At 43.7% G+C, this 21,005-nt stretch overlaps 1 protein-coding gene across 2 annotated transcripts; it reads right to left on the bottom strand.

Moving 5' to 3' along the window:
- Positions 1-2,385: 2,385 nt before the first annotated feature.
- LOC131370104 (myelin-associated glycoprotein-like) lies at positions 2,386-13,489 on the bottom strand. Of its 2 annotated transcripts, XM_058417195.1 has the most exons (11): positions 13,312-13,489; positions 8,526-8,594; positions 8,034-8,393; positions 7,487-7,813; positions 7,147-7,404; positions 4,756-5,013; positions 3,854-4,138; positions 3,676-3,775; positions 3,451-3,469; positions 3,307-3,365; positions 2,388-2,767 (listed from the first exon to the last, which is right to left on the bottom strand). In XM_058417195.1, the coding sequence occupies exons 2-11, from the start codon at positions 8,569-8,571 to the stop codon at positions 2,752-2,754; spliced, it is 1,728 nt and encodes a 575-aa protein (XP_058273178.1). In that variant the 5' UTR covers positions 8,572-8,594; positions 13,312-13,489; the 3' UTR covers positions 2,388-2,751. The 2 variants fall into 2 exon arrangements, 1 of the variants encoding a protein (XP_058273178.1); XR_009207381.1 differs by lacking the exon at positions 3,451-3,469 and having other exon boundaries at positions 2,386-2,767.
- Positions 13,490-21,005: the final 7,516 nt, after the last annotated feature.

Genomic DNA, 21,005 nt, shown 5'->3' with positions numbered 1-21,005 from the left:
TCCTCTTTGACCTACACAACAACTCATAAATTTACATAAATATTTACAGAATATCCTTATTCTTCTGATTACCAGCAGCAGCTAATCAAAATATCATTTATTGCTTTTTAGAATGGGAGAAAATTAATATTGAGCAGAATTAAGTTCAAGTTATCCCTCCGACACAGTTCATATTTATGTGGCCCCCTGTAGAAATGAATTGCCCAGCCCTGGTCTAGGGGAAGGGAGGAAAATAAGTCATGTTCAGGAAGAGATGAGAGAGTGCAGGAAGCCCTAGAAAAAGAGGAGATAATGTGGTGAAGTAGTCGAAGAGTCGAGAAGGTTTTGGCAGGTGAGGAGATGCTGAGAGTTATGTTTAGGTAGGACACGGAGCGTGATAATGAAGGACACTAGGTGTTGATTGGAGATGTGAAGTAGAGTAGCAGTCATGTTTGTAGCTGGGGAAGGACGAGTGAAGACCAGATCCAGGACCTTTCCTCCCTTGTGTGTGGCAGCTGCTGAACTGAAGGAATTCAAAAGAAAAGACTGAAGCTTGTAGGGTGATAAATTTAAGGTAGTTTGCTCATAACCCCTGATTTAGGTCCTTTGGACTTTATTGTCATTAAACTGTTATTCCTCATGTTTTCTTGTTGTTTCCCTCCTGTGTGTTCTATCTGGTTGTGTTTGTGTGTGGCTGTAACATCCCTCTTCACCAATTAACATCATGAATCACATTAATTCCTGTGAGTGATCACTTGCCCTTCACGCCTCCAATCTGTGTTTGAATCTCGACAGATGCCCTTACCTCGCTTCTTTCCCACATTGCATTTCAGTTTGATTTCAACCACCTTGATGCTTACACTGGCATGAAAAAGTTTGGAAACACTACACTTATGTATTTTTATCTTTTGTTGGTTTTATCCAACAACAAATGCATCACAAAATAAATGAACAAACTTCATTTTTATATTTGAGCACAGAATAATGTGGGGGGCAAAAAAGGCCTTCTAAGGCCATCTGCAGTACTTCTCAAAGGTCTACTGCTGTGCTGGTTGTGCAGTGTTCTCAAACTCTTCGGTTCAGCTTCTCTAAACCCAGCAAGATGGTGTTTAGTCAACAAGACTTGGTTCCAGTCATCTAAACTCCACTGTTTGTACATCTTGACCCATTACAAACCTTTCTTCCAATTTGCTAACCTTAGTATTTTTTTTTTCTTGGCATGAGGCCAGGTGACCTGAGTCTCCTACATACAGTCTCTCTGCACACTGGTTTCTCTCTTGATTTGTTCAATAATGCAGCCAATTCAGGATCAGTGAGGTATCTGTTTCTCAAGTACTTGTAAGTATTTGTCTTGGGTTCAGTTGAACCTTCCACTTTGTCTTCTGTCCTGAGTACCTCCAATTGCAGCATGTCTCTGGAGACTGTAGAGTACACTTTTAAAGAAATCCTTAATTTCTTAGATAATCTTGTTGGCAAGACTGAGGGGTGCCTCTCAGGGTAAAAGCCAGATCCAAATAACAAAACAGGCACAATTTATTAACAAAATCAGGAAAACCTTAAACATGAACAGAAGACACTCGGGGAAACCAAGCAGGCACATGACAAAAAAAACCAAATCCAAGACATGGAACAAAGAAACAAAATACAGAACTTGAGACATCTATTAAAAAAAACAACTCAAAGAAAAGGATTCCATGATACAACAAACAATATGGCAAGGCTAAATAGAAAAGGTAATTACAAACAGGGAAGAGGTGCATAGAGACTGGAAGGAATCTATGGCTAAGGCAAGGCAAAGACACGTGAATATAGAACAAAAAACACATGGTACAAAACAATTTGGTAGCATAGTGGCTAAGGTGTTGGAATACTGATCTAGGTACGCTAAGCTGCCACCGCGGTTCCCCTGAGCAAGGCCCTTAACCCTCAATTGCTTAACTGTATAAAGTAAGATTAAAAGTCTGCTTAATGCCTGTAATGTACATGTAAACAGAAACACACTGATGGAGTGCCCCCTAGTATTCCAGCAGGGAAATATCCAAGTTAACCCTGACACTGTTTCTCAAGACATGTATACACAAGTTTCTCTTATTGTTTGGCCATTTCAATTGTAATTTACTCTACAGGTCACACTCCACATGGAGAAAAAGACAAATATAAACTCAGATTGCCTCACTGGACATATTAACTTACTGTATCTTGAGATATTTTAACACCTGGGAGGACATTTTAAGACCACCAACACCTGAATGTCTGGAAAAACAGATGCAAAGTCTTTAAGTTTAACAAATTTGGTGTTTCCAAATTTTTCCATGGCAGAGTATGTGTGTGTATGTGAGTGTATGTGTGTGTGTGTGTGTGTGTGAGTGTATGTGTGTGAGTGTGTGTATGTGTGTAGATAAAAAAGATTTTTACAACATTTTCAGAAAAGAGGATTTTATGCTTTATTGGTAGCTGCATTTTGATTTTGAATAACTTCAATACAGAGTAAAAACAGAAGCTTGTGATTGTTTATATCTGCTATACTGTAAGTGAGAACAGGAAACATGAAATGTATCTTTAAACAGATTAAATGTGACAAAATTGTAATTGTTAACAAATTGCTGTGGTATAAAAATAAAAACTACTTGGGGATGTGCTGTTATAGGAACTCTGCTTTACTGTGCTACCCCAATATTGATTATTTTACTGAAACAGCAAGACACCCTCCATGTTTTCTCCTGATGAGGCTGAAAATCGGGTGATGAAACGTCCAGCTTTCAGGTGTTAGTCTTATTTACTGTCGTCTCTGAAACACAAAACCACAAACTTATAAAGATCATGTTCATAAACCTTGTGTAATAGTTAAGATTTACTGAATGTAAATAATTAGTCAAGTCAAGAAGCTTTTATTGTCATTTCAGCCACATATAGCTGACGCAGTACACAGTGTAATGAGACGTTCCTCCAGGACCCTGGTGCTACATAAACAACTTAACATATAGCTACAGAACAGAAACAACAACACAGGGACAGAAGTTTGTCCTAGCTACATAAAGTAGCTACCAGGTGCTAACAGTGCAGAAACAGGAAGGACAAAAAACAACACAAGACAGGACACATAGTGCTGAAAAACATATACAACAAAATAATATGTAAGGTGCAAACTTGAGAAACTTTTAAAACCAGGTATCTGATAACATAAACATATATAAAGCAGCATGACATTGTGGATTCTGCAAAAATGAAGTAGCAGCGGTTGAAGTAGTGCGAATAAGAAGTAAACATTATAGAAGCGGTTGAACCTTATAACATCATAATTAGTGTTAATGAGTGATGTGACATCACCTCTGTTGGACTCCAGCAGAGAGCTCGAGACAAGAGTAAGTGTCTTCTTTCTCTAGAAACTTCACATAATAAACATCATCACCATCATGATCATCATCACCATCAGAGTCATCATCAATAATAACTAGAATAATAATAACTCACATTTATTTTCCTGGACAATCTAGAAAACAATTTATTACAAACATTTTATTCATTCAGCTACAAACTTTCATTCTGCAATAAAAAATATTTATTTATTTATTTATTTATTTATTTATTTATTTATTTATTTATTTATTTATTTATTTATTTTTCTGACCATTCTTAACAGATTTTAACTAGTTTTTAATTCAGTGTTGTAGAAATATTACTAAAGCTCTGACTTACTGCTTTAGTTTGTAGATGAGAAATCCAATAACACCAACACAGTGAAGGAGAACCACAGAGAGATAGAGAACCAGATGAGGTTCTGTAGTGTGTCCACATTCTGGGAAATAAATCAAATAAAATTAGCTTAAACTACAAAAAAATTAAAAACTTTTATTAGTCCACTGTAGATGCCTACCTGGAATGATGGGATCAAACAGGTGTGTGTCAACACCCAGGTTGTTGGAGCCAACACACTGCATAGTGGGTGTGTCTATAAATGACTGACGGATGGTAATATAGCTTTTTAAACTCATGTTACACAAAGACTCCACATGGATAGAAGTCACCTCAGATGGAGAGACAGTGTGACCAGAGAGACTCCACTCCAGTTTAGGAGATGGATTTCCATGAACCTCACAGGAACACATGATCAGGTCCTGAGTGCTGTTACAGCTGGAGGAGGGAGAGACCTGTGGAGCATCTGAGCGAGAGAGAGAGAGAGAGAGAGAGAGAGAGTATTGGGTTTTTTTGACTGATGAACTTGCTGTTGTGTTGTTTATGTAAAAAAAAATCTCCTGACTTCATGTGGCACACATTCTGACACACATCATGATGGAGGAACATGGGGATGTCTAAAAGCAGAGGTATTTTCAGTTTTATGACATGTACAAACTACCTCTCATACAAATCCAACTGAAGGACTGATGATGTAGAAATGTTCCCAGATTTGAAGTTAGTCCAGACATTTCCGTGTGGAAGGGATGAGACAACATATACAGTCCACTCCAAAAGTATTGGAATGGCAAGGCCAGTTTTCTCTATGTGTATTTTTGTATGCTCTTCTTTTATCTTGCACGCTCTCCTTAACCTATACACATTGTTATACTGTCTGTGTAGTCTATTGATTTTATATGCACATTCTTTGTAGTTTCTGCATCTCATTTTACTGCACCTTTCAGTCTGCATCCAATGTCCAGGTGAAAAGTAAATCTCTTTATCCTGAGTCATGAAACGGTAAGAACTAAGAAAAACATTTCTGTATTGTCTTATATTAAGGAGTTTTCAACGGTCCTGTGTCTAAGCTTTATAAGTACTCACACTGAAGATCCAGGACCACAGATGAGTTGTGATCTCCGTGCTGGTTTTGAGCTCTACAGTAGTATAAACCTCTGTGTGTAGAATCAGTGGTGTTGATGGTGAGATGGTTTCCGGTTCCTATCTGCTCTCCGTTCTCTCTGTACCAGGTGTAGTTCAGCACTGCTGGGTTTGCATCACTGCTGCAACTCAGAGACACTGAACTGCCCAAAAGCACTGAAGCAGATGGAGACACTGATACTGATGTGTTTCTAGGACCATCTGAAGGAGGAGGAACAGGAAGCTGTGAGATTAAGGTGTGATGGAATATTTCAATATAATCTAACCTTTGAGCCCTTGTTTGAACTTTTTCTAAAATATTTCCTAGTGTTTATTGTTTGTTTGCTTTTGTATACATTTTCAGTAATTTCAGAATTACAGGAGTGGCTTAAACATACTGTATATGTTGGCATTACTTAAAACTTGCAAATTAAGTTTTAAGATAATTGTTGTTTGACCAGACATGGTAGCCTTCACTTGAATCTTTTTGGATAGATTTTACTCTGTGATAAATCACCATAAAGCAGTTGATCTGAGTTCATTCCAAAAGTCATGGAGTAAGAACCTGAAGCACAACATTGATGAAACTTTTTGCATTATTTACATTTCTGGCATTTAGCAGATGCTCTTATCCAGAGCGATGTACAAAAGTGTTTTGAAGACTCTATCAATGAAAAAACTGGTTCAATAGGTCACAGCCTTACAGATACCATCAGCCTAAGTCCTGGGAGGAATTTTTTAAAACAATATACAACATACAACAATACATAAAACAATCAGGGAAAAAATAAGAGCTAGTTTAAGCGTTTCAGGAAGAGGTAGGTTGAAGACGGTCAGTAACTCGGCTGTACGGACATCTAGGGGTTCATTAGGGGCACCACCTTGGTGCCAGAACAGAGAAGAATCTAGATGTATACCTGCCTCTTACCCTGATAGATGGTGGGACCAGTTGAGCAGTGCTAGTGGATCAGAGGGAGTGAGGTGCAGTGCGAGGAGTAATGAGGGGTTTGAGGTAAGATGGTGCTGGTCCATTCTTAGCTTTGTAGGCAAGCATCAGTGTTTTAAATCTGATGCACCTACAGGAAGCCAGTGGAGGAGCAGCAGTGGGGAGAACTTAGGCAGGTTGAAAACAAGTCATGCAGCTGCATTTTGGATCATTTGAAGCGGGCGAATTGCATTCAGAGGTAGATCTGCCTTGCTGTACAGAAGAACCTGACATGAGCATGTGACATTAGTAACATGGGAGAAAAAGGACAGTTGATTGTCCATGGTTTCTCCGAGGTTGTGAGCAGAAGCTGAAGGGGAGATTAGAGTGTTGTTCAGGGATATCACAAGATCCTGGGCTGGGGATGAATCACCTGGGATGACCAGCAGTTCAGTTTTGCTGAGATTGAGTTTCAGCTGATGCGCTCTCATCCATGATAAGATGTCCTCCAGACATGCTGAAATCTGAGCAGAAGCTGTAGTATCTGAGGGAGGGAAGGAGAAGATTAGTTGGGTATCATCGGCATAGCAGTGGTCAGAGAACTCATGTGAGGATAACTTCACTAGGAAGTGAGTATAGATGTAGGAGAAGAGAGGACCAAGTACTGAGCCTTGTGGGACACCAGTGGAGAGTCTGCGTGGAGCAGATGTTCATCCCCTCCATGTTACCTGAAATGAGCGACCATCCATGTAGGAAGCAAACAATTCCCATGCTGTTCCACAAATTCCAAGACTCCTGAGGGTGGTACAAGAGTCTTGTGGTTAACTGTGTCAAATGCAGAAAGGTCGAGGAGGATGAAGACAGATGAAGCTTTCAAGGACCTTATGCTGAAGCTTCGAGATTTTCCTTGTAGAAGGAAGTCTTGGCAGAAGTCACGTCAAAAGAGAATTTGGACAGGAGCGCACAAGTAAGAGATGAGATCTACTTCAACATTCTTTCTACTTCCTCTGTGCTGTTCATAATTCTCTCCGATTGTTGAGCAGCGCATCTGACTGAAGCTTGTCTGAGAGGAGGTTGAAATCTCCAAGGACTGTCAGAGGGGTGCTGTCTGGAGGGAAAAGCATTGAGGAGTATGTGTCCTATGGGACCAGGAGGGCAGTAGATGACAATGATGAAGAGGTAGATTGGAGAGGGAACTGAAACTGTTTGGGAAAATGTTATTACACTACCCCATATATATATATATATATATATATATATATATATATATATATATATATATATATATATATATATATATATATCACAGCTCGAGTTCTACAGCACTGTGGCTGTGACTGTTTGAGTTTCTTAGAATCTTTTTAAAGCTGATCCCATGATAATATGAGCCATGTGACGTAGCATTAGCAAAGCTCCAGCATTGTACTCACACTGAAGATCCAGGACCACAGATGAGTTGTGATCTCCGTGCTGGTTTTGAGCTCTACAGTAGTATAAACCTCTGTGTGTAGAATCAGTGGTGTTGATGGTGAGATGGTTTCCGGTTCCTATCTGCTCTCCGTTCTCTCTGTACCAGGTGTAGTTCAGCACTGCTGGGTTTGCATCACTGCTGCAACTCAGAGACACTGAACTGCCCAAAAGCACTGAAGCAGATGGAGACACTGATACTGATGTGTTTCTAGGACCATCTGAAGGAGGAGGAACAGGATTTAGGAGACTCTATAAATCATTTAAAGTGTACTGAATGTGAATTGATGAAGTAACACTTACACAGAACATGTAGAGTACGAGAGCTCCGTGCTGATTTGTTCTGGTTCTGGAGCTGGTAGGTGGTGGTGCAGGTGAAAGTGAGTCCATGATGCAGGTGAGTAGCATTGAAGTTCAGCTGAGAGGAGCTGAAGCTGGTGTTGTGGTTCTGCTCCTGTCTTCTCTCCTCAGGCAGGAAGTTCCATGTAAAAGTGGGAGGATTTAAGAGACATGGAGCAGATGGAGCAGAGCAAATGAGACTCACTGAAGTTCCCTCCACCACCTCATTCTGGTCCTCCACCTCCCCCTGATCCTCCTTATACAGTGTTATTGAGGGTCTGATTGGAGAGTCTGAGATAAACACACAGTATCACATTAGAGATGAGTTTTAAATGTGTTCCAGTGGATCATTAGTGTAATTACAGTTACACTGTACACACACACACACACACACACACACACACACGCACACACACACACACACACGCACACACACACACACACACACACACACACACACACAAACACACACACACACACACACATACACACACACTGCTGCAGCTCTCACCTCGCACTCTTAGAGATACTGGTGGTCTATAAGTGTATTTTAGACCTTCATACTCTAATCTAAAGTAATAATTTCCTCTGTCACTTTGTCTGATATCATACAAGATGGTGGTGCAGTTCTTCATGAGGAGATCTCCTATAATTTCACCTTCAATCATGTTCTCTGTAGTTACTTTAGAGTTAAAGACTTTATTACTGTTAACATCAATGCCGTTTAATAACCAGATTCCTGTAGGATCTCTCTGGAGGTCTTTATCGTATTGTTCTTCAATCTGAAATCTGCAGGGTATGAGAACACAGAGTCCTCTCAGAGCTTCTACACTCTCTGGTAGAGTGATGGAGAATTCTCTACACAACACAGCTGTAAACATACAATAACACACAATATAAAATCATTATTACAATAATATGCATATTAAAACACTATAAATAAAACGATCATTCAGTTTTATTCAGTCACTTTTAACAAATTAAATGAAAATTTAACACAAACCTTGAAATACAGAATAAACAAAGACCAGTTTCTCTACTGTTATCATTTTTTCTGTTCAGGAAAGATCACCTGGAGAAGAAATAGAAGGAGAAATGAGTTATTAGTGATAGTTACACTAAGGTACAGACCATCAAAACAACACAGCACAACAAATGCAACTCATTTTCAATTAAATTCAATTCAATTTATTTTGTATAGCACCTTTTGCAATGAACATTGTCTCAAAGCAGCTTTACAAAAGAAGAGAAAAAGAGAAAGGGGAAAAATGAATGAAAATAAAAAAAATAACTAAATAACTAGAAATAAGAATAAATTATTAAATTAAATTATTAAACTATCTTATTTTATCCCTAATGAGAAGCCTGTGGCAATGGTGGCAAGGAAAATCTCCCTGTGATGATATGAGGAAGAAACCTTGAGAGGAACCAGGCTCAGAAGGGAACCCATCCTCATTTGGGTGACACTAAACAGAAAATAATGTAACTGTAACTGATTAATGTCCTTTCTACAACAGAAATCAATGACCCATGAGGAACTATTAGGTCAGTGTAGTTTCTGAGGTCATTATAAACACTAGTTCTTTGCTGTCACAAGCTGACAGATGAAATGGCAGATCTGTGATGGTGTGAAAGTCCCCAAGTGGCTCTGTCCATGGGTGTCTCCTGGTCCACACAGATCCATCCACAGCATCAGTGGGCACCACCAAGTGACCAGACTCTGACCAGGGGTAGGGCAGCGGTCACACTGGAAACTGGCAAACACTGGGAGCTCAGGAGTGGGGTGTATAGCTCCACAGAGAAAGACAGAGAGAGAAAGAGAAAGATATTAAGAATGATTCTGATCATCTTGGAGCACGACGTGAGAAAGGCATTCAGGAGAGTGAACACCAGGAAGGCAGCAGGACCAGATGGCATCATGGGTCGGGTCCTGAAGGCCTGTGCTGACCAGCTTGCTCCTGTGTTCACTGAGATCTTCAACCTCTCCCTGGAACAGTCTACAATCCCGACATGCTTCAAACGGTCCACCATTGGTCTCACCCACACTCACCCTCAGCACTGGAGTCCCACAGGGTTGTGTTCTGAGCCCCCTGCTGTACTCTCTGTACACCTTTGACTCTGTGGCCACTTCCAGCTCCACCAACATCGTGAAGTTTGCGGACGATACTGTGGTGGTGGGCCTGATCTCCAATAACAACGAGACAGCCTACCTAGAGGAGATTAAAAACCTGGAGACATGGTGCCAGGTCAACAATCTCCTCCTGAACGTCAGCAAGACTAAGGAGCTGATAGTGGACTTTAGCACCAAGCAGGAGAGGAATTACCAGCCCCTCACTATCGACGGGACCCCAGTAGAGAGAGTGGACAGTTTCCGTTACCTAAGTGTCTACATCATGCAGGACCTGACATGGTCCTGTCACGTTAACACCCTGGTGAAGAAGGCCCGGCAGCGTCTTTATCATCTCAGACACCTGAAGGACTTTAAACTGCCCTCAAAGGGGCTAAAGACATTCTACACCTGCACCATTGAGAGCATCCTGACGGGAAATATCACAGCCTGGTTTGGGAACAGCACCAAACAGGACAGGCAAGCTCTCCAGAGGGTGGTGCGATCAGCCGAGCGTACCATCCGCACCAAGCTTCCTGACCTGGACACCATATACAGCAAGCGGTGCTGGACCAAGGCCAGGAAGATAATGAAGGACCTCAGCCATCCCAACAATGGACTCTTCCCTCTGTTGAGGTCAGGGAAACGTTTCCGTTCCTTGAAGGGGAACACAGAGAGAATGAGGAGGAGCTTCTTCCCGCAGGCCATTCGGGCCCTCAACCAGTACACCTAGGATCTGGACTCTCTGGACTTACCCCCACACAACATAACATAACATTCTACCTCAGCTGATTGTTGCACATGCAATAATTGCACTACTTTGTACTCTGCACTGTTCTGTACACACAATAACACTCACTGTACATCTTCTCTGTACATCTTTGTGTGCACACTGCACTGTCACTTTACTCCCTGTTAAACTGGACATTTATACTTGCCTATAGATATCTACATATATATTTATATATTTATTTACATATGCACACTGTACATACTGTATTCATTTGCGACACCATTTCAATGTTAACCATTGAACTGTATTATATTAGTGTATTTGTTTATATATTTGTTTTTATATTTGTTTTTTATATTTAGTTTTTATAAAGCAGTTTTATATTTGTATACATATATATTATACTACTATTTTTGTTATATTATTTTTTATTTTATTTTTCATATTATATATTTCATATATATATATATATATATTATATACATATATATCTATATCTATCTATCTATCTATCTATCTATCTATCTATCTATCTATATATATCTATATATATATATATATATATAGTATATATATATATACATATATATTTATACATTATATATAGATACATAGACATATATTTACATATGCATATCTGATCTGGTATTTGACTTTCCACACTGTCCACACTTTTTTTAAATTTTTCTTTTTTTACTCTTTCATGTAAGACAGTCATAAAAAGCATTTCACTACATGTCGTACTGTGTATGATTTCGTATGTGACAAATAAAATTTGAATTTGAATCATGTGATCAGATTATTTGATGCGAATGTGCTCAGTTTAACTTCTGTAACTTTTGTAAGAGGCATTTATATGTTACAAAGCATCTTACATTTTTTCTTCTTTCGGCTTTTCCCTTCAGGGGTCTCCACAGTGAATCATCTCTCTCCACCTATCCCTATCTTCTGCATCCTCAACACTTACACCCACTAGCTTCATATCCTCATTTATTCCATCCATATTCCTCCTCTTTGGCCTTCCTCTTTTCCTCCTTCCTGGCAGCTCCATGTCCAACAATCTCCTACCAATATACTCACTGTCCCTCCTCTGGACATGTCCAAACCATCTTAACCTGGCCTCTCAAACTTTGTCCCCCAAACGTCCAACATGAGCTGTCCCTCTGATGTACTCGTTCCTAATCCTGTCCAACCGTGTCCCTCCCAAAGAGAACCTCAACATCTTCAGCTCTGCTACCTCCAGCTCTGACTCCTGTCTCTGTCTCAGTGATACTGTCTCTAAACCATACAGCATGGCTGGTCTCACCACTGTCTCTAAACCATACAGCATGGCCGGTCTCACCACTGTCCTGTATCACCTTCCCCTTGATTCTCGCTGAAATTTTTCTATCACACAGAACTCCCGACACCTTTCTCCACCCATTCCAACCTGCCTGCACTCGCTTCTTTACCTCTTTCCCACACTCTCCATTACTCTGGACTGTTGACCCCAAGTACTTAAACTCCTGTCCCTTCTTCACCTCTTCACCCTGTAATCTTACTGTTCCACTTCCCTCCCTGTCATTCACACACATGGACTCAGTCTTACTACCACTGACTTTCATTCCTCTTCTCTCCAGCACAAACCTCCACCTCTCCAGGTTTTCCTCCACCTGCTCCCTGCTCTCACTACAGATCACAATGTCATCTGCAAACATCATTGTCCAAGGAGACTCCTGTCTGACCTCCTCTGACAACTGAATATAATAATTGAAAATGATTTGAAATGTAATATTTTTTTCATAATACATTTTTTTTTCAAATAGGTTTCTTTTATCTGCACGTGAAAATTACAGTTTTAACAAATTATTAATGTTACAATCCGCAATCGCAGATCAGACCCAAACGCAGGGATCCAGTATCTTCACTGTTTTTATTTAACTCACAAAACACATTAGATGTAACAAAAATAAACCATAACTATGACATGGAAAATAATCTCAACAAAGCATGACTATAACATAAAAATCTAAATAGTACGGTGTCCAGTCTTAAGGCACACATATAATGTTACATCAGCACATAAGTGTTATGACTGACCCCGACCAAGACAACAGGACAAACATATATAGAGCAGCACATCAAGGGAAAAAAAGGGACAATTGAGAAAGCGGGAACATGCATTAGGAAAGGGTGTGGCACCGCCCATGTGGAAACAACAATAAATAAACCACTTGCCAGGACTCCCTAGGGGAACTGTCCCAATAACTCCTGACATTAATATTACAATTATAGCTTTAAATTAATTATTAATAATTTACATTTACATTTCTTCAGAGTGATGTACAAAAGGTTATATGTAATAAATAAAATATAAATATATATACATATATATATATATATATATATATATATATATAATTCCAAAATAACCTTTATATTAATATAAAGGTTATTTTGGAACAGAATGATTTTGATTTAAGATGATATATATTTAGTACTGCCCCAGTGACTGCCTTTGATATCATACCATTCTTACTGCATTTCATTGGCTCTGTACATGTACTCTGCACAATGACAATAAAGTTGAATCTAAGCTAATCTAATCTTAGCCTCTGCTTAGTTACCACCTGAAATTCCACAGCAGCTGCCTAGTAACAATATGCCAAAGTCAACAGAAACCACTGAAACCACCTACAGACAACCAGATAACACCCTAGTGTCCTAGCAGTTTTATTTACTGTCCATTTGATTACACTCTATTTCAGATTTAAAAATGTTTCATATTGATATTTCAGTAATACAAAAATATTAAATTACTGTTTGATTAACTCTCAAAAACAGATTTGAATTACACATTTTACTAAAGACTCCTATACTAAAAGCATTTTAGTGGAACTTTAGTGTGTTATGTATGTTTGTGTGCGTTAGAATGAGACATTTTCAACAAATAAATAAATGCAATTTTACCTCAGATGAACGCAATTACCATCACCAACTACTGCTGAAAACTGGAATACAAAGTAACAGCTACACAACAGGAAAGACGCCAGAAAACAGTTGTGAATATTGTATGAAGAGCTGCAAGTATCTTATCTTGTGCTTCCAGCATGGGTGACAGCTCAGATGGAAATAACTGGGAAATAGAAACATATCAGTAATATGAAACTTAAGGAATTAAAAGGATTTGAAAGTAGGAAGTGGCACACATGACTGTAAAAATCAGGGAAGTAAGAAAAGTGTGTCAGCAAAATAATATTAAAGAACACAGAAATGCGTGCCGTAAGAAATAAAAATAATATTAGAGTTCGAGGAACGTTTAGGAAAACACTTACATGCATTAGGTCTGTCATATGCAATTAAACACCAGAAAAGGTAGCTAGATTTCATAACATAGAGACTGTGTCTGTTCCCTGAGCCAAACAAAAATGTTTTAACAATCAGAAAATTTGTTTTAGTAACCTGATTAACATAAAACTAAATCATAGTGAATTCACAGCCAGTGCACTTGATCTGAAGTCAAGCTTTATTGTCATCTCAACCATATACAGTGAAACCTTGACTTATGAGTGACTCAACTCACGAGTTTTCCGAGATACGAGCCGTCGCTCGGTCGATTTTTTGCTTTAAGATACGAGCCGAGATCTGAGTTACGAGCGCGCGAGCTTAACTCCACCCACCACTCGGTCACCCAGCAAGCAGTCAGTCCACGTGGTGATCTCTCCAGGTCGTGCGTTGGTGCTGTGTAAAGACACTTCATCACTCATTTTCCAAACATTTTGAAAGGGAGGAAGAAACAAACCTCCTTGGACAGGTTTTTATTGAAACGCTCTGCAAGTGAAAGCGAGGAAAGTGTGGAGAAAAAGGCAAAAGTCAGAGAAGAAGAAGATTAAGTGAAGTGAAATTTTTTTTTTAAAAAGTAGCAATTAAGTTTAGCGATAAAGTGTAGCATAGTGTGTAAGTTAAATTTAGCAATTAATTGTAGCATTAAGTGTGTAGCGAGTAAGTTAGGTTAAGCGATAGAGCACGAAATGAAAAACTCCGCCCCCCTCCTCCTCCAATCTCCTCCCCCTCCGCCAGCATCTTCGTCTGATCTTCAACATAAATACACTTAATAAAACCAGTTTATTTCTTTACATTCTCTTTTATTATGTATTATTATTATTTTATACATTATTTGTTATTTATAAAGTACATTTTTCTTATTTAAAAACATGTAACATAAAAAGATTGTTGTGGTTTTTGGGGGGCTGGAACGGATTAATAGCATTTCAGTTCATTTTAATGCAGAAATTTGATTTGATATACGAGCAAATTGATTTACGAGCTCGGACACAGAACCAATTACACTCGTAAGTCAAGGTATTACTGTATACCGTAGCTGATGCAGTACACAGTGAAGTGAAACAACGTTCCTCCTGGACCAGAGGTGCTACACAGAACACAGACAAAGTACAGAGACGCAGACAAACATAGAGCTATAACATAGAGATAAAAAAAAAATTAAACTATAATTTAAAAATTAAAATTAAACTAAAAAATTAAACTATACTTCAGGTGAAATTATTAAGAACTAGACAAAACAAGACAAACAACATATAGGCCGACTTTGTGCAATGAACAAGACATGAATGAAAGAATGGAAGAACAGTGTATACAGTGATTGCAGATATTAAACCGACACGTAAACAGGATTAATATAAATATATATAAATAAATGTAAAGTGACATGTGCGTGCAAACAGGACAATTTAGTGTGGGTGTGTGTGTGTTTGGGTGTGTGTCTGACTATGTCCAGCACAGTTCAGTTCTTTTTTTGTGCATGTGTGTTATGTATGTGTGTGTGAGTATGTGTCCAGCACATTTCAGTTCTCCTTTGAGATCAGATCTTGGTTGTACATGTGTGCATGTGTGTGTGTGTGTGTGTGATCAGTTCAGCTCAGTTCTCTGTTGAGATTCTTGATTGCCTGAAGGAAGAAACTGTTTAACAGTCTGGTTGTGTGGGTCTGAATGCTTCGGTACCTCTTTCTGGATGGTAGAAGGGTGAAGAGTGTGTGTGAGGTGTGTGGGGTCTGTAAGAGTGTGTGTGATGGGTGTGAGGGGTGTGTGGGGTGTGTAAGAGTGTGTGTGAGGGGTGTGTGGGGTGTGTAAGAGTGTGTGTGAGGGGTGTGTGGGGTGTGTAAGAGTGTGTGTGAGGGGTGTGTGGGGTGTGTAAGAGAGTGTGTGAGGGGTGTGTGGAGTGTGTAAGAGTGTGTGTGAGGGGTGTGTGGGGTGTGTAAGAGTGTGTGTGAGGGGTGTGTGGGGTGTGTAAGAGTGTGTGTGGGGGGTGTGTAAGACTGTGTGTGTGGGGTGTGTAAGAGTGTGTGTGAGGGGTGTGTGGTGTGTGTAAGAGTGTGTGTGAGGGGTGTGTAAGAGTGTGTGTGAGGGGTGTGTGTGGGGTGTGTAAGAGTGTGTGTGAGGGGTGTGTGGGGTGTGTAAGAGTGTGTGTGAGGGGTGTGTGGGGTGTGTAAGAGAGTGTGTGAGGGGTGTGTGGGGTGTGTAAGAGTGTGTGTGAGGGGTGTGTGGGGTGTGTGTGAGGGGTGTGTGGGGTGTGTAAGAGTGTGTGTGAGGGGTGTGTGGGGTGTGTAAGAGTGTGTGTGAGGGGTGTGTGGGGTGTGTGTGAGGGGTGTGTGGGGTGTGTAAGAGAGTGTGTGAGGGGTGTGTGGGGTGTGTAAGAGTGTGTGTGAGGGGTGTGTGGGGTGTGTGTGAGGGGTGTGTGGGGTGTGTAAGAGTGTGTGTGAGGGGTGTGTGGGGTGTGTAAGAGTGTGTGTGAGGGGTGTGTGGGGTGTGTGTGAGGGGTGTGTGGGGTGTGTAAGAGTGTGTGTGAGGGGTGTGTGGGGTGTGTAAGAGAGTGTGTGAGGGGTGTGTGGGGTGTGTAAGAGTGTGTGTGAGGGGTGTGTGGGGTGTGTGTGAGGGGTGTGTGGGGTGTGTAAGAGTGTGTGTGAGGGGTGTGTGGGGTGTGTAAGAGTGTGTGTGAGGGGTGTGTGGGGTGTGTAAGAGAGTGTGTGAGGGGTGTGTGGGGTGTGTAAGAGAGTGTGTGAGGGGTGTGTGGGGTGTGTAAGAGTGTGTGTGAGGGGTGTGTGGGGTGTGTAAGAGTGTGTGTGAGGGGTGTGTAAGAGTGTGTGTGAGGGGTGTGTGGTGTGTGTAAGGGTGTGTGTGAGGGGTGTGTAAGAGTGTGTGTGAGGGGTGTGTGTGGGGTGTGTAAGAGAGTGTGTGAGGGGTGTGTGGGGTGTGTAAGAGTGTGTGTGAGGGGTGTGTGGGGTGTGTAAGAGTGTGTGTGAGGGGTGTGTGGGGTGTGTAAGAGTGTGTGTGAGGGGTGTGTAAGAGTGTGTGTGAGGGGTGTGTGGTGTGTGTAAGGGTGTGTGTGAGGGGTGTGTAAGAGTGTGTGTGAGGGGTGTGTGTGGGGTGTGTAAGAGAGTGTGTGAGGGGTGTGTGGGGTGTGTAAGAGTGTGTGTGAGGGGTGTGTGGGGTGTGTAAGAGTGTGTGTGAGGGGTGTGTGGGGTGTGTAAGAGTGTGTGTGGGGGGTGTGTAAGACTGTGTGTGTGGGGTGTGTAAGAGTGTGTGTGAGGGGTGTGTGGTGTGTGTAAGAGTGTGTGTGAGGGGTGTGTGTGGGGTGTGTAAGAGTGTGTGTGAGGGGTGTGTGGGGTGTGTAAGAATGTGTGTGAGGGGTGTGCGGGGTGTGTAAGAGTGTGTGTGAGGGGTGTGCGGGGTGTGTAAGAGTGTGTGTGAGGGGTGTGTGGGGGATGTAGGAGTGTGTCTGAGGGGTGTGCGGGGTGTGTGTGAGGGGTGTGTGGAGTGTGTGTGAGGGGTGTGTGGGGTGTGTAAGAGTGTGTGTGAGGGGTGTGTGGGGTGTGTGTGAGGGGTGTGTGGGGTGTGTAAGAGTGTGTGTGAGGGGTGTGTGGGGTGTGTAAGAGTGTGTGTGAGGGTTGTGTGGGGTGTGTGTGAGGGGTGTGTGGGGTGTGTAAGAGTGTGTGTGAGGGGTGTGTGGGGTGTGTAAGAGAGTGTGTGAGGGGTGTGTGGGGTGTGTAAGAGTGTGTGTGAGGGGTGTGTGGGGTGTGTAAGAGTGTGTGTGAGGGGTGTGTAAGAGTGTGTGTGAGGGGTGTGTGGGGTGTGTAAGAGTGTGTGTGAGGGGTGTGTAAGAGTGTGTGTGAGGGGTGTGTGTGGGGTGTGTAAGAGAGTGTGTGAGGGGTGTGTGGGGTGTGTAAGAGAGTGTGTGAGGGGTGTGTGGGGTGTGTAAGAGTGTGTGTGAGGGGTGTGTGGGGTGTGTAAGAGTGTGTGTGAGGGGTGTGTAAGAGTGTGTGTGAGGGGTGTGTGGTGTGTGTAAGGGTGTGTGTGAGGGGTGTGTAAGAGTGTGTGTGAGGGGTGTGTGTGGGGTGTGTAAGAGAGTGTGTGAGGGGTGTGTGGGGTGTGTAAGAGTGTGTGTGAGGCGTGTGTGGGGTGTGTAAGAGTGTGTGTGAGGGGTGTGTGGGGTGGGTAAGAGAGTGTGTGAGGGGTCTGTGGGGAGTGTAAGAGTGTGTGTGAGGGGTGTGGGGTGTGTAAGAGTGTGTGTGATGGGTGTGAGGGGTGTGTGGGGTGTGTAGGGGGGTGTGGGGGGGGTGTGTGGGGTGTGTAAGGGTGTGTGTGAGGGGTGTGTGGGGTGTGTAAGAGTGTGTGTGAGGGGTGTGTGGGGTGTGTAAGAGTGTGTGTGAGGGGTGTGTGGGGTGTGTAAGAGTGTGTGTGAGGGGTGTGTGGGGTGTGTAAGAGTGTGTGTGAGGGGTGTGTGGGGTGTGTAAGAGTGTGTGTGAGGGGTGTGTGGGGTGTGTAAGACTGTGTGTGAGGGGTGTGTAAGAGTGTTTGTGAGGGATGTGTGGGGTGTGTAAGGGTGTGTGGGGTGTGTGTGTGGGGTGTGTAAGGGTGTGTGTGAGGGGTGTGTGGGGTGTGTAAGAGTGTGTGTGAGGGGTGTGTGGGGTGTGTAAGAGTGTGTGTGAGGGGTGTGTGGGGTGTGTAAGAGTGTGTGTGAGGGGTGTGTGGGGTGTGTGTGAGGGGTGTGTGGGGTGTGTAAGAGTGTGTGTGAGGGGTGTGTGGGGTGTGTAAGAGTGTGTGTAAGGGGTGTGTGGGGTGTGTGTGAGGGGTGTGTGGGGTGTGTAAGAGAGTGTGTGAGGGGTGTGTGGGGTGTGTAAGAGTGTGTGTGAGGGGTGTGTGGGGTGTGTGTGAGGGGTGTGTGGGGTGTGTAAGAGTGTGTGTGAGGGGTGTGTGGGGTGTGTAAGAGAGTGTGTGAGGGGTGTGTGGGGTGTGTAAGAGTGTGTGTGAGGGGTGTGTGGGGTGTGTAAGAGTGTGTGTGTGGGGTGTGTAAGAGTGTGTGTGAGGGGTGTGTGGGGTGTGTAAGAGTGTGTGTGAGGGGTGTGTGGGGTGTGTAAGAGAGTGTGTGAGGGGTGTGTGGGGTGTGTGAGAGTGTGTGTGTGGGGTGTGTGTGGTGTGTTGGGTGTGTGAGAGTGTGCGTGAGGGGTGTGTGGGGTGTGTGAGTGTGTGTGAGGGGTGTGTGAGTGTGTGTGAGGGGTGTGTGGTGTGTGTAAGGGTGTGTGTGAGGTGGGTGAGAGTGTGTGTAAGGGTGTGTGTGAGGTGGGTGAGAGTGTGTGGGGTGTGTGGGGTGTGTGAGTGTGTGTGAGGGGTGTGTGGGGTGTGTGTGAAGGGTGTGAAGGGTGTGTGGGGTGTGTGAGTGTGTGTGAGGGGTGTGTGGGGTGTGTAAGAGTGTGTGTGAGGGGTGTGTGGGGTGTGTAATATTGTGTGTGAGGGGTGTGTAAGAGTGTGTGTGAGGGGTGTGTGGTGTGTGTAAGGGTGTGTGTGAGGGGTGTGTAAGAGTGTGTGTGAGGGGTGTGTGTGGGGTGTGTAAGAGTGTGTGTGAGGGGTGTGTGGGGTGTGTAAGAGTGTGTGTGAGGGGTGTGTGGGGTGTGTAAGAGAGTGTGTGAGGGGTGTGTGGGGTGTGTAAGAGTGTGTGTGAGGGGTGTGTGGGGTGTGTAAGAGTGTGTGTGAGGGGTGTGTGGGGTGTGTAAGAGTGTGTGTGGGGGGTGTGTAAGAGTGTGTGTGGGGTATGTAAGAGTGTGTGTGAGGGGTGTGTGGTGTGTGTAAGAGTGTGTGTGAGGGGTGTGTAAGAGTGTGTGTGAGGGGTGTGTGTGGGGTGTGTAAGAGTGTGTGTGAGGGGTGTGTGGGGTGTGTAAGAGTGTGTGTGAGGGGTGTGTGGGGTGTGTAAGAGAGTGTGTGAGGGGTGTGTGGGGTGTGTAAGAGTGTGTGTGAGGGGTGTGTGGGGTGTGTGTGAGGGGTGTGTGGGGTGTGTAAGAGTGTGTGTGAGGGGTGTGTGGGGTGTGTAAGAGTGTGTGTGAGGGGTGTGTGGGGTGTGTGTGAGGGGTGTGTGGGGTGTGTAAGAGTGTGTGTGAGGGGTGTGTGGGGTGTGTGTGAGGGGTGTGTGGGGTGTGTAAGAGTGTGTGTGAGGGGTGTGTGGGGTGTGTGAGAGAGTGTGTGAGGGGTGTGTGGGGTGTGTAAGAGTGTGTGTGAGGAGTGTGTGGGGTGTGTAAGAGTGTGTGTGAGGGGTGTGTGGGGTGTGTGTGAGGGGTGTGTGGGGTGTGTAAGAGTGTGTGTGAGGGGTGTGTGGGGTGTGTAAGAGAGTGTGTGAGGGGTGTGTGGGGTGTGTAAGAGTGTGTGTGAGGGTGTGTGGGGTGTGTGTGAGGGGTGTGTGGGGTGTGTAAGAGTGTGTGTGAGGGGTGTGTGGGGTGTGTAAGAGTGTGTGTGAGGGGTGTGTGGGGTGTGTAAGAGTGTGTGTGAGGGGTGTGTGGGGTGTGTAAGAGAGTGTGTGAGGGGTGTGTGGGGTGTGTAAGAGAGTGTGTGAGGGGTGTGTGGGGTGTGTAAGAGTGTGTGTGAGGGGTGTGTGGGGTGTGTAAGAGTGTGTGTGAGGGGTGTGTAAGAGTGTGTGTGAGGGGTGTGTGGTGTGTGTAAGGGTGTGTGTGAGGGGTGTGTAAGAGTGTGTGTGAGGGGTGTGTGTGGGGTGTGTAAGAGAGTGTGTGAGGGGTGTGTGGGGTGTGTAAGAGTGTGTGTGAGGGGTGTGTGGGGTGTGTAAGAGTGTGTGTGAGGGGTGTGTGGGGTGTGTAAGAGAGTGTGTGAGGGGTGTGTGGGGTGTGTAAGAGTGTGTGTGAGGGGTGTGTGGGGTGTGTAAGAGTGTGTGTGAGGGGTGTGTAAGAGTGTGTGTGAGGGGTGTGTGGTGTGTGTAAGGGTGTGTGTGAGGGGTGTGTAAGAGTGTGTGTGAGGGGTGTGTGTGGGGTGTGTAAGAGTGTGTGTGAGGGGTGTGTGGGGTGTGTAAGAGTGTGTGTGAGGGGTGTGTGGGGTGTGTAAGAGTGTGTGTGAGGGGTGTGTGGGGTGTGTAAGAGTGTGTGTGAGGGGTGTGTGGGGTGTGTAAGAGTGTGTGTGAGGGGTGTGTGGGGTGTGTAAGAGTGTGTGTGAGGGGTGTGTAAGAGTGTGTGTGAGGGGTGTGTGGGGTGTGTAAGAGTGTGTGTGAGGGGTGTGTAAGAGTGTGTGAGAGGGGTGTGTGGGGTGTGTAAGAGTGTGTGTGAGGGGTGTGTGGGGTGTGTAAGAGTGTGTGTGAGGGGTGTGTAAGAGTG

The sequence above is a fragment of the Hemibagrus wyckioides genome, linkage group LG19 (genome assembly GCF_019097595.1).
Source record: "Hemibagrus wyckioides isolate EC202008001 linkage group LG19, SWU_Hwy_1.0, whole genome shotgun sequence".
NCBI classification, from domain to species: Eukaryota; Metazoa; Chordata; class Actinopteri; order Siluriformes; family Bagridae; genus Hemibagrus; species Hemibagrus wyckioides.
This window is presented reverse-complemented; position numbering and strand designations above follow the sequence as displayed.

Coding starts and splice junctions, on each gene's coding strand:
- LOC131370104 (XM_058417195.1), bottom strand. CDS start 8,571: ATGATAACAGTAGAGAAACTGGTCTTTGTTTATTCTGTATTTCAAG. Junction 7,405..7,486: donor TCGTACTCTACATGTTCTGT/GTAAGTGTTACT, acceptor CTCCTCCTTCAG/ATGGTCCTAGAAACACATCA. Junction 3,776..3,853: donor GTTTGATCCCATCATTCCAG/GTAGGCATCTAC, acceptor TTTATTTCCCAG/AATGTGGACACACTACAGAA.